Genomic DNA, 18,995 nt, shown 5'->3' on the forward strand with positions numbered 1-18,995 from the left:
TGGCGTTTCTCTATGAGCGTCTCATCATGTCATTCCATTCCACCCTTGCGTTAAACAGGCCTGCTCCAGTGAGGTGATGATGTTGCGAATGGCCCGCCGGTACGACGCCGAAACCGACTCCATCCTCTTTGCCAACAACCGATCGTACACGCGCGACTCGTACAAGATGGCGGGCATGGCGGACACGATCGAGGACCTGCTGCACTTCTGCCGGCAGATGTACACGCTCACGGTGGACAACGTCGAGTACGCGCTGCTGACCGCGATCGTCATCTTCTCCGACCGGCCCGGGCTCGAGAAGGCCGAGCTGGTGGAAACGATCCAGAGCTACTACATCGACACGCTGCGCGTCTACATCCTGAACCGGCACGGGGGCGACCCGAAGTGTAGCGTCACGTTCGCGAAGCTGCTGTCCATCCTGACCGAGCTGCGGACGCTCGGCAACCAGAACTCGGAGATGTGCTTCTCGCTCAAGCTGAAGAACCGTAAGCTGCCCCGCTTCCTGGAGGAGATATGGGACGTGCAGGACATACCGCCGGTTGGGCTGGCTCGGCATCAAGAGCTGGTCGCACAGCAGCAGCAGCAGCAGCAGCAGCAACACCAACAGTCGGACAATCCGAACACTTCCTCAATGGCATCCACCTCGTCGACGATCGTCGTCACACCGATGCAGCAATCCAGTCAGCTTCAGCTGCAACAGCAACAGCAGCAACAGATGCACAGTAACGGAGTCGTACCCACACTGCCGGTCGGCGGCGGTACGAGCGTGGTCGGAGGAATAGTTACTAATAGTATCACCACGAACGGCGGCGGTGCGGTAAACGGCAGCAGCAGTAACACGGGCGTCAGCAGTAATAGCAGCAGCAGCAGCAGCAGTAGTAGTAGTAACGCGAGCAGTAACGGCAACAGCAACGGGCTGCTCTCCACCGTCGGCATGCTCGATCACCACGTCGTATAGCTAGCGTAGGGCACGGTGCTGCCCCCGGTGGTCGGCGCCGTCACCGCCCCGGACGTACTGTTCGACAGTCACGTGCATCCGCTGGCCGCGCTGATCGGTGCTGCCGGCGGCGTTGACGACGGCGACCACGCGGCCACCGGAAGCGTCTTCCCGGACGACGACATTCTATTTATCGTAGAGAGTTAATTTATTTGTTTTCTTTTTTTTTTCTTTTTTTTTTTGGCCCACAACAACTCCTCTTTGGTGGGTTTCTTTTTTGCCTCTCCTGAGTGTGTTTGTGTGCAAATGTTGCGAAAATGACACTGGAAAAAGAGTCAGTAGTGGTGCACAAATCATCCACCGAGTTTTGGATTGATGTTTTTTTTTATTTTAAAAACACACACACAGACATACACTCACACATACACACCCAAAGTTGAAGGTGTGCGTGTGTGTTTTGGCAGATTGTAACAATACTTCATTCCTCACCTAATTATACAGCTAGAGTCTTTTTTTTGTACAGTAAACTGTAACGTAAAGTGAAAACCCGGAAGTAATGAATTGTTTTACGTTTAAGGCAGTTAGTTTGTTAGAGGATCGCGGTTTTTCTCTTCTGTTGTACATCTTCCAGCTTTGTTGCGTTAGGAGAAGAGGGAACGAGAGGGACGATCCCACCCCCAAAACGGGATTGTTTGCAATAGGGAGTTTTGCATTGTAGATAAGTGAAGTGTTTAATTGAATATTGAGCAAGGAAGCTATCCCCCCCCCCCCCTCGGACCGCCGCTGCGTTGTGTGTGCGCGTAAATCTGTGTTGTGAATGATGAAAGAGTACTACTATTAGCTCTACGATAGTAAGTGGCAGGATTAGGATCGTTTTTTTTATTATTGTAAGGTAGGGAAGCGCACCAGCACCAGTGTGCAGCATTTCCGGTTACCCATCGGATGCGGGGGTAATTGGTAAGAGTGTGCACAGATCGATGTGCTGCGTCGTGTGCGGTGTATTTAAGCGGTAGGGATGTTTAACGATACTGAAATAAGCTAAAGGGGAACACACACTAGCAAACTACTACTATTACTACTACTACTACTACGACTACTACTGCTACTACTATTACTGTGGAAAAGCTGCGAAAGAAGGTGCAACGAGACGTGCTGCACCCATTTGCACCCCCCCCCAACAATCCAACTTAAGAACACCGTCACACACTCACACACACTTCCTCCGCGTGGAAGAACCCCCTTCAACATTTAAATATACTGCCACAGCTACATTGCGCTGCTGTAGTTGTAGTAGTAGTAGTGTAGTACCATTACTACTACTACTACTACTACCACTACCATTTTACTTTGTCAAATTGCTGCTACCCTTAAAACACTGCGAGAAGGAGAGCGCTACTGTGAAACGAAATGCAACCGAATCCGCCGGAGAAAGGGAAACCCAAAATTCCACCTCCTTTTTGACGGCTCAACGCCTCCTACTGCCAATAGAGAAATACCGTACAGTAGCATACACAGAAAAAAGAAGCGGCACGCCACAACAAGGTTCACATTGATTTAGGTGATCCCTCCCCTTCGGGGTGTATGTGTTGTAAGGTGGACTCGGTGTGCGTTGAAGGGTAAGATATGGACAGGTGTGTGCGGTGTGCGGTTCGGAAACACCTTCTTTCGTATCGTTTGGCTGTGACTTGTTAATAATTTTTAAGAGAAGCATATATTATTATTATTATTATTACTACTATTACGATCAACAATATTACTATTAGCGCGGTCACACACGCACGCACACCGTTCTCTTGGCTTTAGATGGCGAGAAATGGTGTGTGTGTGTGCGTGAGTGTCTGTGGCGCAAGCACTCTAGCCCTTGCGCAAGAGAAAAACGGAAAAGAAAAAGGATATATGTAGGGGAAGCTATTGTGTGAACCCGGGAATACAGTGTTTACAGAAGCAAATCGCTCCACTTTCCTTCGCCCCCTCACAGAAAGATAGAGTTAATAAGCTAGCGGAGCTAAGTTACTTTCGGAAACAAAACCTCTCCACACACGCACGTGGTTTATAAAAGCAAAAGCAGAAAAAAAACGCAACAGCGGGAAGATGAAGTTGGGGGGATTTTCTCGCACTAATGGCGGTGGTTGTTTTCCGATATTTGGAACGAATTTCAGTGCGGTTCAGCAGTAGTAGTAGTAGTACTCTGGGCCGTAGCAGCTGTGTGTGAGATGATCCCGCGACCACTTCCTCTTCCGCGCGTTGTTTTGTGTGGTTTAGTAGGGGAAAAACACACAGTTTCACTAAAAATGAAAGGGAAAAAGGGGACGAATCGACCGGATCGAAACACACTGTGGTGTGCTTTCTTTTTCCCCCCAAAAACTCTCTCGCTCTATCTCTCTATAACAGCACACGCAGACGATCGTGTAGTGTGAGTTTAAAATGTTTTAAGCAAAACCCTCAAAACCTTCAAATGCAGTTCACACAAAACGGTTCAACACAAATCGCAAATGTGGTGTTTGCTGCTGCCTGCTATCTTCACGGCGGCTTGATTGATTGATTGATGAGTGGAAAAGGAAAAGAAAAAGGGTGGTTTGCGGGAAAAGAGAGTGAGAAACGTTTATAATGTAGCAAACTGTTGGCAAAAGAATTGTAGTTTGAATGCATAGGTTTTGTTGCTTGTGTAACACAATTTAGTATGGAATTTAGAGAACATAAAACGATGTGCATTTAAGTTTTACACACTCTCCTCCCCACTAGGCTCAAAAAATCCAGGTTTTTCGAGAAACGTCCTGAATCCAGAAAGGCTTCTTTATTTGTCGTTGCAAAACGCACTCGCACACGCACCCACACAAACAATCGGTTGTTACTTTAAACATATCCTGTAATGCGTAATGTGTTTCCGTAAGCCTTTATTCAATCTCTTTCCTTGTGCCGCGCGACCACTCTTCTGTACGTGTGTGTGCGTTTAGAACCCATTCTGTTTTAGTCGAAAATGCAAACAATTAAATCAATTATTAGTCAAAAGAGTTGTTGTAAATCGTGTTCTAGCCAAATGCGGCCAACTGTAACAAAGAAAGATTCTCTCCCCCCACCCGTTTTGCCCTTGTTAAATTACCTTGTTTCCATCCCTTGTATTAATTTTATAGCAAAATTTTAAGCTTATTCCATTTAATTACAAACACACACACACCATCCACAATACCACACCCGTCCGTTCCTACAAAGCAAAAACGACCATTAAACGTTTGCGGTTGTCAATTAATTGCAAGCTGCTAATGCGCGTGTGTTTTACTTTTCCGTAGTTGTTTCTAATAAAGTGAAATGGAGAACAAAAAAGCTTTTACAAAAATAGAAAACAAACAACAAAAGCAGCAAAACAAGAAGGGAACAACAAGAATTAGTTTTTGACCGTTGTCGTGCTAATTTAATTTAATGCTTCCCGAGCTACTGCACTTTGCTTTACAAAAAGGAGAAGAAAATAAGACATGAAAATGAGAAAACGAAGAAATCGTGTATGTGTGATGCGAGAGGGAAGAAAGAGAGCGAATGTGTAGAAAGAGTGTATGTAAGAAAACTTTTTTTTTAAAAAGACAGTTTTTCTTTCTGTTTGTGTTCGGAAACGGAGGTGCCTTTTGACAAAACAAAACAAAACAAATAACCACAAACAAATGTCGCAAACAGTGCAGGAAATCTAAAAAAAGAAAAGTTAAAACACACACCATTAAACAAGCAGAACAGAGTGTACGGAGTAAAGCAGCTTCATTCATACAATCTTCAAACTTCATTACAAACAGTAAAATAGAAAAAGAGGAAAAAGGAAGACAAGCAAAACATAAAAAACAACAGTAAAGTTGTAATTTGCGTTGCAAAAGATAACTCGAGAAGAAAACAACGCGAAAAGTGAAAAGCAAACATGTAGACAAAACACACACATAAACAACAACAAAACTTTACTAGATAGGTGGGAACGGGAAACGAATTGAAAAAGAGTGATTTTTTTGTAGTGCAACACGAGTAATGAGAGGCAAACAACAAAACGGACTGATTACTTGGAGCGGCGTCGTGATGGTTTCGTTTTGGAAGTGCGATGAAAAGTGTCCGATGAAACGAATGGGAGGAGAAGCAAGTTTTATGCAAACACCACCTCATAACCAGAAAAGAATAGATGCGCCCACAAAAACCAACCAACCTTTTCGTTCTCTCTTTATCACACGATGGAGGGAAGAGGAAAAAAAAGTTAAAAAAAACCTTTGTAATTAACGTGAAAAAGAAGCTTTTTGGGGAGTATAAAATCTCAACACACAGGATAAGAAGAGTGCAGAACAAAACAAACAAAAAACACTACACACCGATTAGAGCTCTAGTAGCACACGAATGCAGCTGAAGGATGGAAGACACACACACGCTGTGCAAACTGTAGATAAAACATAGGAAAAACGAGAGCAAAAACAAACAACGCAGAAGGAAAATTTTGCCGCGCTTTTGTGTAAAATTGTACAGCTTTTAAAAGAAAACACACCCGTAGACGATTCTTATCTACACATGTAAGGAAAAGGCAAGGGCAAAAGGGCAAAAACAAGAGAGCGAGAGAGCAGCGCGATTACACACAACCGTGTATTATAGGCGAAGGATAGGAAGGATTAGGAATAAAAGGGAGAAGAAAAAACACACACAAAAAATGGGGAAAAGTTGCTGAAACAAAAAACAACAACAAACAACGCCAGCAACGAGCCAGAGAGCGTACAGCATTAAGAGCGTGCATAGTGCATAATAGTTTTGTGTAATTCGTGTGTAAGCATTGAACTGGGATATGTGCAAAATTTTCTCAAATACTATTAATGACTTTATCGATAGTTACATTTTATTATTGCTATATTATTTTATTATTTTTTTGTAATAAAATATTTCTTTTTTAATTCACATGAGTTCTTTCTTTCGTTGGGTTCGTTTCACTTGTTTTCAAAGGGTTTTAATTTCTTAATTCTATTTTCATTGCTTAAGGTCACATTCCTTTTTCCATTACTTGTCCTACTGTTCTGCGGAGCAAACGAGCAGTACAGTAGCGCCACCTATTCGTCAGTATTAGAAGCAACTTTTAAAATTGCATACATTTAGGCGTCCGTGTAGCTTTTGAATCTATCCGTTACGTTACGTCCCCTGTCGATAAAGCATTAATTTTATTTGCGAAAATTGTACAACAGCACCGTGCGAGTATTTGAATGGACATTTTGAAGATGAAAAATCGTGTTTAATGATGGAAATGTTTGAGCAGTATTTACCGAGTTTTGAGGTACCAAATCCTCCAGGGGCTGTCGAGCAGGAGGGATACATTTGTACTTGAAATGGGATTTTCGCGATTGTGGAGCGCATTTTTTGGAAAAGCTGAGAGCTGAGAGCATTAATGTGATGATGGATTCATATGGGATGAATAGCCAGTTTTTTGTTTCTTCTTCTGTGGCCAACCACTGCCGTTTCTAACCGTAGAGACACATCTTACACCTAGGAATAGCGACGATACAATACAGTAATAATAATACAACATTATACATGCATCGGTGGTAATAATATCGTGTTTTGGGGGGAGATATGAACGTCATAAGCTTAATGTTTAAATTCCTCAAATCACAGATATAAGCTCTATTGCAGAAGGCCCACGAAGTTTCGATTTAACTCATCACAATAATGATTACAATTCTAAGAGCGCGTTTGTGTAAATGTGTGTGCTAATGAACATTCCAATATCGCGTGTACACAACACAACTTACTACTACTACTACTACCATCGAAAACAGTAGTCGAAGAAGCTCTTAGAAAGAGAGAGAGAGAACGTGTGGTCAAGCAAATGGTAAAAATTAAGGTAATGAGCAGGAGTTAATTGAATATAACATCCAATAAATTTACCCTCCCATTCCCCCCCGAAGAAAACGAAAGATGAGATGAAACCCATTTGTAAAACATTGCCATTAAGGCCCCACCCCCTCTCTTTCCTGAGCGGGATGGGGGGCTGAGCCGGCAGGAGAGCAAAAAGTCTTCAATCAACACAATCAACACGTACACCTCCGTTCCGTTCCGTGAGTGAACTTTGCGGGGGAGAATGTCGATTGCGATTAAATGGATAAATTTAATAAAAACAACATTATTGTAAACACACACAAACAAACAATACTGCATAGCTTGAGGGATACACACTTGAGGATGTAAAGGGGGATGTGGAGCGTTTTACTGCGATCAACACATGATGATGCATACATTTGAGGTTAAGGAAGGAGAGTAACGATGTGGCAGGAGATCTTATACAATAAGATTCAATTTTGAAGATTCAAATTTCGTACTATTGAAACGCTATATTAAATGATCCATCAAATCTCGTCGGCACACAACCAGCAGGAGGAGCAAGAACCCAACACGAAGAACCACAGCACAATGCGCTGAAGATAATCGTATCTTGGCTAATTAAATTATTGGCGTATTGCACACTAAGCTAATAAAAGCATACTTAATGTAACAACTAAGAGAAGAACGGTGAGAAAAAGGGGAAGAAAATATGCATTTTACTATCGATATTGATACACACCCAGTGAAAATACTCTCTCCACTCTCTGACGGTATAAGCAGCGAGTAGCAGCGAGCACTCGAAACAAAAACACACACACACACTAGCGTTAATCACATTGGCAGTAACATATCTGTGTGATATTTAGAAGTATAAAAAACAACAGCAAAACAAAAAACAAAAGCAAAACATCAACATATTGGGGAGACATTTTTTTACAATCGAAAAACAACAAACTGCAAAAGAGAGAGAGAGCGCGCGAGAGCGAGACATAATAAGGCGTAAATGAGGCGTAATTTAGAGAGGGAAAAAGAGAAAAGAAAACACATCACTGCCATTACCGAGAGATTGGACATTTTTCTGACAGATTAGGGCAAAAGTTCTGCTGGATAAAGCTGCTTCGAACGAGTGAAGCATTGCTTCTGTTCTGCATGTTGCATACTTTACGGCGTTGAAACGTTGAAGAGCTGAGCTGAGCTACTGCACTTCTTTACGTTCGAAGTAGGCATTTGTCCAACTAAACTGTGTTCGTTAGAGAGTTTATTTGTAAAGCACCATTTTAAGCACACCTTTTGGAGCACCGTTTTAAACATCTTTGTTCCTCCGTTTCGTTTTGGAACACAGTTGCAGCAACGAATGAAAACAAAACCAAACAAAACTATTAGCTTCCATGTTTTTAAACTGCCCTTTGGCCGTACGACATTTATGACTGCCTGTGTTCACAGTTTGGTTTGATCGAGTAGCAACGATCTAAGCGCGATAACGTTAACACAACAAAAACAAAAAGAAAAACAAACAAAACTGCCACAATCCCGGAGGCTCTCCGGCGATGAGTTTCCTCTTTACGTTACTGCATTTATTGTCGTTCGCTGTTGAGGTTTTTTGTTTTATTTCTCTCCTCTACATTTACAGTAACAAATCCCCAATTCCATCTATGCGAGCGCGTGTGAGCGACAACGACAACATCCAATCCGATCCCCCAAACGCCCTGCCCGCCCACCAGCGCAACGCTCGGGCGCAAAACAAGACGAAATCAGCGCAAAAAGCCCCCCACTTCTTCTTTCCAAAAGCGTGTGTCGAAAAAAAGCTCTATACAATTAAGAAGAATAAACCACAGCATATTTGGTGAAATTGTAGCAAACCGTGTATAAACATATTTAAGGCAAATTACGAATAAAAAGAAACAAAAAAAACATGAGACTGGATGGTGTACGGGGGGTAGGAGGAAATGGTTGGGTAAACGAAAGCAAGGCAGAAAAAAAGCTACAGAATGATTATTTTTAAGCTTTTATACCTTTCGTTTGTTTTTGTGGCTAATTTTTTCCGTTAAATTACCTTTTTTTAGCAACATTTGCCATAAAAATTGCATACATCTAGGCGCAAAAGAGCCGAATTTCATTTTACCGGCAAAATTACCATTTTTACCTCGCTGAAAAGATGTCAATAATTTGTTAAATGAAAGTTACATCTTTTTTTAAACATTTTACAAATATATTCATTCAAAAACACACCAAGTGAGCTATTTTTAGTTGCAAAGATTAGCACTTGTTTTCCCCACCAACCAATTTACCAATACTTAACGGGCAACATATAAAGACAAAAACGAAAGATGACTGATTGCGGTGCTCTTGATAGTAGGATTAAACGTATATTGAAACATTACATTACCATAAGTAAAAGTTAAAAAAAAAACAAGCCCTTACACAAACCGATACCGAAATAATGGAGAGCGTATGCGGAAAAAAAATCTAAATTAAAAACCCATAGCCGAGTAGTGATGGCTGTAGCTGTAGTCGGTGGCACTCTTACACTGTGCGTCGTCGTTTAAAAGTCCAACGTTTAAAAAACGCTATTTTAATGAAATAATAACAATATTATCCCGCTTTGGCAATTAATACGGAAAAAAACACAAGAGAAGGAATAGCACAAGCTTCTTCTAGAGTGTTTTTTTTGCGTTTTTTCCCCTTTTTATTGTCACTCAGTTCACTAAAATCCAGCTCGTCCAATTAAAATTGAAACACTTTTACTGTTTCTACACTTCGGCAATGCAAGCACACAAAATGTAATGTAATACAACCAATTGGAATAGCTGTACTTTACTAGGCATTACTGCTGTTAGGATTATCCCTCCCAAAGGAAAGCGCTTTTCCAAACCCCCCAAAAGGCGCACCAAAACAAGGACTGAATGGAAAATACGAAAAATAAGGAACGAGAGGAAAAAAAAGGAACCAACATTGGAGGAGATTTAAAACTTTTTTGAGACTAAAGAAAAATCGGTTCTCGTACTACACACGTTTCGGAAGGTAGGAAAACATTTCAAAATTAGACTGGTAATACTTATACACACAAAATTGTAGAAGAAGAGGGCCACAAACGGAAGAAGGGATGGGCGTTAATTTCATTCGTTTTTTGGGGAACGAACACAGGAGGCAAGTGATGGTAAAAATTAAGAAAAGAAAAATATTAAACAAAACTTCTTCCTCTCCGTTCCTGATGCTTTTCTAGTGATGTAAGGACAGAAAACACTAACATTAACCTCAAATTGCACGGTTATAGGACACATCCTTCCCTCCTTCCCTTAGCTTGTTCGGTGTTCAACTCTCTATTGCATAAGCCCTACTACACCCAAGCTGTTTCGTTATCATTGTTCTTAATTAGAATAATTAGATAACATGCTTTACTTGATTGTGGATTCATTGTAAAGTAAATTGTTCTTTCATTTCCCTTTTTATGCTCCTTTTTTTGGGACTTTAGGAAAAATTTACTTGTAGCCAAATTAAATGCTAGTTAATTTTATTAGATAATTTTGTTTCCAACCAAACAAAAAAGCAACCTAAATCAAACTACCTGTCGGTACGAGTTGAAGAGTGAAAAAGAGATAAAGAGGAATGAACGAAAAGTTACAAAAGATGAATGTAAATAGTGAGACAGTAGATGCAACAACAGGGTAAAACCCAGCGGAAAAAAGGGAGAAAACAGCACGAAAGTGAAACGAATGGACAGAAACTTTGAAGAAAAATCCTCTTTAAATTTCTCCCCCTCACCCGCAAAATTCTGTACAATTGCAAACAATCTTTGACCTGAGATTCCCTGAATTGTTGAGTTTGCATAAATCCTTAAAGAAAAAAAACACGCGCAAACATATATGAAATAAAAATTATACATTAGTATATAGCTGTGTTAATAGTGAGGATGAAAGGAGAAAGGAGAAGAGAAAGAGAAATGTACAGATACATATAATATATAAGCACAGATTCTAACCATACAAAAACCCCGAGGAACAGAAATAACAAACAAACAAACCAAACAAAACAATAGCTGCTCTCACACCTGAACAGAAGAAAGTAAAACTTAAAACAAACAAACCAGAAGAGATAAATAAAGCAAAGCTTGTTATTTTTATAAAAAGCTTCACACAGACACAACAAACCGTGCAAAAGAAACATGAAAAGCGATGTAAATGGAACAAGTACATCAAACAAATCAACACACAGATTTGATATGAGCAAATGACTACAACAAACAAACAAACGCACTCATGCAAACAGTTTTTCCTTTACAACAAAAAAGATCCTCTTTTTAACCTTTCGAGCTATGCGAACACACACACACACACTCCACGATACGTACAAAAAACCCCCAAAAAAATGGAGCAGAAATTACAGAAAAATGTGAAATAGTGAACTTGTTACGCACTCGTTGCCATTACCTCAGTGTGCAAAGCTGCAACAAACAAACCTGACCTGGTTGCATCAAACACAACAAAAACAAACACAGAAGAACGTAAAACGAAACAAAAAACGAACAAAAAACCTGCATCTTATACGAAGCGAAGCAAACAATGTATAAGAACAAAGCAAAATAGAAGAACATGTAAAATAACAGAAAGAGAGAGACAGAAGAGAGAGAGAAAACTTTGCAAAACAGTAGCATCAACAGCAGTCAAACAGAATATTTAACAAAACGTTCTAGAGTTCTAGCAAACCGAACAAACTGAAAGCACAAACACACGCACACACAAGCCGAAACAAAAAACACTACAAACCAACTGAAACCAATCTCAGACGTCGAAAGAAAAAGAAAATGGATGAAAATATATATATATATTATATTATTAAAAAGAACTTTACACAAACCAAAACAGAGGATGCAAAACAAATGCTAAATAATAAAAGAAAGAAAGCTATGTAAACTATATATAAAAAGAAAAAGGGATGAATCAAGCACGATTAGAGAGAGAAAGAGAAAGAGAGAGAGAGAAAAAGTTACAATGGGAAAGCTGCAAAAAGAATGATAAAGAAAGGAGGAAACAAAATGTAAAGTAACACAACACAACATGAAAATACAAAATAGAGAAACTACATACAAAAAGAGAGCGAGAGAGAGAGAGAGAGAGAGAGAGAGAGAGGGAGAAAAAGAGAAAGAGAAAGAAATGCAAACGAATGCCATACTACTGTGAGAAGAAAGTAAGAATGGTAAAAATTTCAAATAAAATATGTATTCATTATTAAAAAAAAAGATGACTTGTGTGAGCTATTTGTATGAAAGAAACCCAAATCCGTGGGAACATTCATTTATCACACACACGCTCCTAACCTCAAACATCATCATCATGGGAAATGCTGCTATCACAGAGTGTGTGGCATTTGTATTAGACCAGATTACGGTTTAAGGATTCTGTGCGACGACACCGCCACCGATTGCTCGAAACGCTCCCATGGGATACAATCGCCGCAACCACAAAATGCCGCGGGATGTGGGATCTTCTTATCAGCAGCAGCAGCAGCAGTAGGGAACGGCCCGACCATTTGCGGCCAGCATTGACGACCCTGGGAACTATCGCTCGAAAATGGGCTGTTTTGGGATTCGGCCGGAGTGTTACTGTTCCCCGGTTGATAACCCGACCGCGAACCCCGGGGGCGCAGATGTGGTCGGAAGGTTATGCGCAACACACCGCAGGGTCAACCGAAATGCGCTCTTGGTTGCGCTGTTGCGCTTGGGTTTGTTTGTTTCATTCATCGTTCGCTGGACTGTGGTCACGTTATCGCCAAGGTCTTCTTAATTTAGTACTTGTGCCTGGTTGGTTGTTTAATTATTTTCTTTTATAGCTTCTTCCCCCAGTGAAGTCCAGTTACAGCCGTTTGAGCAGTGAATCCTAATCTCTTACCAGCGGGAGGGGTAGTGTCGGACCTTTTTCCCGCTAACCTTTTCCATCGATCAATGTGAATCGAATGTCAATTGATTGTTGATAACAGTGGCAAGTTAGGTTTGTTGCTTACAAACATTACCATTAAACTTGTACAGTTCTAGATAAGATAGCAAATAGAACATTCTAGATGCTCTTAATTAAACGCGCACTGAATAGCTTCTTTTAAACAAGTCTTCATAGAAGTAGTACGCCTTAAAGTATGCAATCTGCTCAGCAAGAGCTTCTATTTGCCATGAACACTGCATACATTTAGGCGCACCATCATTAGTTTCGCTTAGAATTCTTGTTAAAACTCGTCGCTTTTAGCTCGTTTGGATTGGAAACCAAAACAAAAAAAAACCTTAGACAGGTTGTAAGCGTTTCTTTCCATCCATTCGGGCTCTCTCTCTCTCTCGCTCTCTCTCGCGGCCGCATAAACTAGTTCAGTCTGCCCCTGCGCTAAACTATGCAAACAAGGAATTGAACCGAATTGAACTGTGTATGATAAATATAGCCAGCATATTAAAGAGCTCTTTCCCTTACTGTTGGTACGTATCATCGTAACATCGCTTGTCTGTAAGTGCGTTTGTGTTTCGTGGCGTGTTGTTGAATTATTCAACCAGACCTTGCACCCCCCAGGACGTCCTCCCGATGTGTTCGATATGTATGCAAATATATTCTCAATGTTTTTTCTTCCTCAGACACCAGCAGAGTAGGAGCAGTCGAGTTTGAAGCGCTTCTGAAAAAATCGGCGTAAAACGGGTGTGTGACCAGAGCAGTAAGAACACACACACCCCTGCCCCCAGTTTAGAATGTCCCAAAACCTGGTGACTGAGTAAGCAGCTTGGGTAAGCAGCATAATCCATAGGAAGCATCCTTGCGTGCTGGAACGCGAATAAAGCTTCTCTCTTAAGTCTCCACCATCACACACGAAGCAGTGACACTCTAATGATTGCCCCAAATCTTGTTTTAAAACCTTTCGCTTCCTGTCGACTCTTCACTGCAACAATGTGAAAGGCTAAATAGCAGAACCATCTGACAATAATGCCGACAATAAATATCTAACGCACCAGAGGTTCTAAATTTCCCGCTCGCAAACCAACATTTCCCCGGTCGAAACACAGCGCTGGTTGTCTCTGCTTGGCAGATAAATCTTCAGAGAGCCTCCTCTCACTGTCCTCTATCACACAAACACACACACACACTCGACGGGTGGGGAAGAAAGAGTTGCTGCCGGCGTTACAACAATGTCGGGAAATTGGACGTATAAAAACCTCTCTCGCTCTCTCTTTCTTTCGGTGGGGGGGGAGGGGGGGGAATAGAGAAAAATAATATCAAGTCTTGAGGGAAGAAGGGAAGGGCACCACAGGAGACGGACGCACGACACGGGAGGTGGCACACACAAACACGGTGGAATGCTTTGGGCGATGGTGACAATCCTGCATTTGTAACGGTTGCGGCCAACAACAGCAGCAGGAGGCCCCCACGAGCTATTTTCGGACGATCTATTATGGCGCACGCGTGTGTGTGTGTCTTGCACTGCGGAGACGAGACAACCATGCCGGGGGGATGATGGTGCTTTATAGCAGTAGATTTCGATTTCATTTCGGAAGCGACGATAATATTGCTTTTAGAATTAAACGCTCGCGTGTAGCCACGCGCAGGTTAATCATACACACCACCACCATCATCAGCGATTGAACCATCAGCGATCAGGTATTTCAATGCGCGATACACAACGATGCGTAAACGCCGCTACGTCTCGCGCTGCGTGTCCGTGCCAACCAATCAAAGCAACCAAACCAAACCACAAAAAAAAAAACAGTTCGATCGAAAATCGCCCATAAATGTGGGCTTTTCCGCGCACGCGTGTACCATCCACCATGCTGATGGGTGAGGAGGAGCATGCGAACACAATACACAGCTCAGCAAAAAAAAAAGGAGATGAGGGGGTACACGATGGGCATAATTATAGAGTACTGGTTTGCCGCCACCACACCGGGGCGTAATCCACCGAAACCACTTTACTCTCCTCCCGCACACACTTTGCAGGCGATCCCTTTTCTGGGGAGGGGATGGAAGAAGAAGGTCTACCTTGTTTGAAAAGAAGGCCAACATTGAACACACAGAGAGCTCCCCCTTCAGATCGGATGAGAGTGAAAATTGATGCCGCTTCAGTTCGGGAAATTCCTCCAACCCTCTCCTTCCCCCTCCCAAGAGGGTGCAAATTAACACCTCCGAAACTCCATCTCCGATCCTTCTCCGGCCTCCCGATGACTAAGCGGGACTAAGGAATTGAAAGGTAATTGGACGGTATTATCTGATATGGTGCTCCCCTTCTCCCCCCCTTTTGACGGTGTGTGTGTGTGCTTCAAGCGCGATAGAACAACCATAAACTGCTGTCGGTTTTCAAACACACATAAAAGCCCAAAACCCCGTCCAGATACGCTGCCGTCGATCGCAAACCTGATCTCAGCTGGAATGCGCGCGCACGAAGCGGGCATCGAGAGAAACCATAAAAATCCGTGTTAAAATCTACAACATTGCACACACGCCCCTACTGGCCCCCGGGGCTGGGGCTGGAAGAAGAATGAACCCATTTATAACTGGGTTACTGCTGCTGGAGACTGCAGGCTCATAAAAAACGAGCAACCTTCTCGCTCTGTAGTAGCTAGCAGCAACAGTTGGAGATTCGATTCCGAATTGATCCGTCAAACCCTGCACACTGAGATTGGAAGCCAATTCTTGAAGAAGGCGAGTATTGCAGTCTAGCTTCTTCTTTTTTGGGCTTTTTGCAACTTGTGAGCCTCTCCAGACCTCTACACGATAACACACACACCCACCGATAGGGTTCTTCCACACTTGCTTGTCACATCATTAACGCTAGACTCCGGCGCTCCCGTTTGAATGATTCTTATCTCGGGTGTAAAGCCACGGGCCATAAAACAAAAACCAGGTGCTACTAACCCCAGCTGCTCAGAAACGTGATAAGCGTGATAGAGCCTCCTCTAAGGGTCTCGGGTCTAAGTCTAGAAATGTACAGTGAGTGAGTAAACCAACCAGTTCAAGTGTGTTTGATTTTGGCGCGTTGGGAGCTTATGACACTGTTGTTTATACCATGACATCACTACTAGCAGTGATAATTCTCTTGAATGTCTTGCAGAAATCCAACGATTATGACTTCAAAAAACTGAGATCATTTCTTTTCAGAACATCAGCTCAATGCAAACTTCTAGAACAAGGTTTATACACTCACGTATCTGTATAGAATTCTCTACAAAAGGCAATACCATACTATTTCCACCACAGACCTATAGAGTTCATCTCAACAAATTGATAACAGCCATCCACCGATACGTTATAAATAGCCGTTTGTTAGTCATTAAGCGCAACAACACAACGCCGGCGCCTTCCGTACCAACCAACGGAGTTTGATAAATGAAACCCCACATTACACATGCGCGGCCCATTGCCCTACGCGATCCACCAGAACCAGAACACAGAACAATCCTTCATTCAGACTCGGTCCTCTCTTATCGCTCCCTTTCTAAAACATTGCTTGTTAAAAATACGAGATTCAGGGGAGTGAGAGAGAGTGAGAAACTCCTCCAAAGATAAAGTCAAATGACAAACCGGAATGTTCGCGCGGTGATTTATGTGCGTGTAAGGATTTTGAGGATCGATCGGGTAGGTAACGAGAGATGATCGTTTTGTCACTGATAATCTGAAAATGGTGACTATACAACAAGCGACAGGCAAGCATCGGCCATCGGGACAAGCTACATGGAGAAGAGCGAGATGCAAGCGTGAGAGGAGATAACAGAACCCACAGATGGACGCGCACTTATTAACGCTCGGTCCGATGTAGTCCGCTTGTCGAGAGCTGTGCTGTGCGCGTCTGTGCTGTGGGCTCTTTTGTGGCACTGGAAAAGATATGTGTAAAGACACGCTTTATCGCTGCCGTTAATAACACAGTTGGCGTTGGACTGCCTGCCTCCGGTGCTGCTGCTGTTCGTGTTGGAGATGGTTTTCACATTTCCAATGTTTCACGTGCACCCAACCACGCGTTAACTCGATCATATATCGGTACGAGCTGCTACTTCAACCTTAGAGTAGGCTATGCGGCTCAAGGTGTGTATCTACCCATTTTAACGCTTTCATCACTTTGTGATCGATCCTCCCGGGGGAGTGTGTAACGGAACGGGGTTGACAGGCAAACATTAGCTGCTTGTCACGGCTTCTTGTTGGGAGATATGGTTTTGATGCCATTTGTCATAATTTTGAGGTGGATATAATATCCCATGACAAATCGTGATCATCAACATTTATGGGAATTATCAGCTATTAAGAAGCATTGTTCAACAACTGTACAAGATCGCTTCATTAAGCGGGGATGACACTCAGAACTAGATCATTAAAAGACACTCATTCGATCTCATTTGATGGAGTGGATTTTAAAGATTTCGGTGTGCTACACACGCTCCACACACACACCATGTCATTGACCGCATCTGTAAATGGAAGGCGCGCGTTCTTTGCACAGCCCCTCTATACTAAGGGTTGTGGCAAGAAAACGTTATGTGTGCGCTTTTTTTCCTGCTGCTCCTGCTGTTGCCTACGGTTCTTCGTTCTTTCGTTCGTATCTCTTTTTTTTAGAAACTGAAAAAAACCTGTCTCACTTTTGTTGTAACACGCACACAAACACACACACGTGCGCGCTGCTCGCGGTCGCTCTTCAGTATCGCAACCTGTTCCTGCTTCCTAACCGGGGTCCAAAAGAACGCCGGGCGGGAGTTGGGAGTTCCAATATCCTCAGTGCGTGCAGAGAAACAGGTTGAGATGAGGAGAGGTGGTGACGACGACGCTCGCCCCCACGCCCACCAGAGGTGTATCGCCCGCCGAGCTTGTGGGTTTTGGAAAATTTGTTTTACGCGCTTCCAACATACGAGACCCCAGCTCCCCCTTCTTAAGACTCCGCACAAAACGGGAGAAAGAGGATACGGGCAAAAAAGAGGCCCAAGCGCTGCATTTGAATAAAAACGCGTTAATCACACACGGGCGGGACGAGATCGAGCGGACGAGGTAGAGGAGGAGATCGCGGAATAAACGTTTTGCGATCATTTCCAGGACGTCATCATCTGCAGCATCGTCGTGGTTGCTCGGTGGTTGCTGTCGTGGAGTCTTCCAATCCTATCAAACTCATTCTCTCCTCTCCTGCGAAAAGACACAGGACAGGGGGTGGAGAGCATGTTCGCGTATGTTGAGCAGGTTTTTTCTATAGAAGCAGCAGCAGCTCTCCTCTGCCAGACTACAGGACGACAACATCACCTCTACACCATACCATTGCGGGGGGATGGAAATATTAAAATTTAACTGGTAAAACTCGTTTTATGAAACCGCGCCAACACACAAGAGTTTGGCCGCTGTGTTGCGTTTCTTCGTGAGAACACGGGCATACACACACTCTGCCGCCTGTTTCGGTTCAGGTTCTTGGTGAACCTTTGCAGGCTGCTGATGGAACACCAGATGGAACCAACCACTTGTTTTGCGGCCAGCCAAACAAGCAAAAGGAGAGCAAATTCTCTGTTCCAGGAATGTTTTGAGCTGGAAGTTCAGAGTTTTGGAAATTCAGGGTTTTAAAATGCTTAAGATGCTTTGGCAAACTAACAATCTGAGGCCCAAGGAAAGAGATCTCCAGCAACACTGTACACCCATCGATCGTGTTGTTGATCAAGATCGGTTGGAAGTAACGAGACTATCAGCAAACACAATCAATCTCTGCTACCTTTCAGAGGGAGAGAGAGAGCTCTAATTTCAATCTGACCAATCTGAGAATGAGAGCAATAGCAAACCCACCGACAACACCCAACCAACCGGTTATTGGAAAACGTGTCATTTTCGCCTCATTCCAAACAAGGTCAATGGCAGGATGTGCGTGAAACGGGTTGACTTCGGGGTGTAGAATCGGCGCGATCACCATCAAGCATTCAGACGACTCTTCTCGAAGATCACACTTTCTGTCCTTGCCTTCACTCCAGAAGTTGGGGAAACGTTTTAGCACACATTTTAAAATTCCCTCAACGGGTTTCCCAGCAAAACCTTCCTCCAGTCTCCATAATACCATGAGAAAGCTCAGTGATTCTGCCGATTCTTCTAGCAAACAAACCAACTATGCTCATATGTTCCCTCCTGGTTTGTATAATATCTCATGTCGTAACATTCCTAAACCCGGAGATGCATTTTTCGCGCCGACATCGCTCGCACAAATGTCTTCATTACTCGTCCAGAATGTGCAATAATGCCCCAACCAGCGCACGGGTTGTCTCTCCAAG

The 18,995-nt window shown here is 43.0% G+C and overlaps 1 protein-coding gene across 10 annotated transcripts in view; it reads left to right on the forward strand.

Moving 5' to 3' along the window:
- The window catches only part of LOC120958849 (ecdysone receptor), a 187,400-nt gene extending 181,558 nt beyond the window's left edge, over window positions 1-5,842 (forward strand). For all 10 annotated transcript variants that reach the window (XM_040381904.2, XM_049610026.1, XM_040381903.2 and 7 more), the window contains one exon: window positions 59-5,842. In XM_040381904.2, coding sequence (XP_040237838.2) covers window positions 59-958 — 900 coding nt within the window. In that variant the 3' untranslated portion in view covers window positions 959-5,842. The remainder of the gene's footprint in view (window positions 1-58) is intronic.
- Window positions 5,843-18,995: the final 13,153 nt, after the last annotated feature.

Source organism: Anopheles coluzzii, chromosome 3 (genome assembly GCF_943734685.1).
Source record: "Anopheles coluzzii chromosome 3, AcolN3, whole genome shotgun sequence".
Taxonomy (NCBI): domain Eukaryota; kingdom Metazoa; phylum Arthropoda; class Insecta; order Diptera; family Culicidae; genus Anopheles; species Anopheles coluzzii.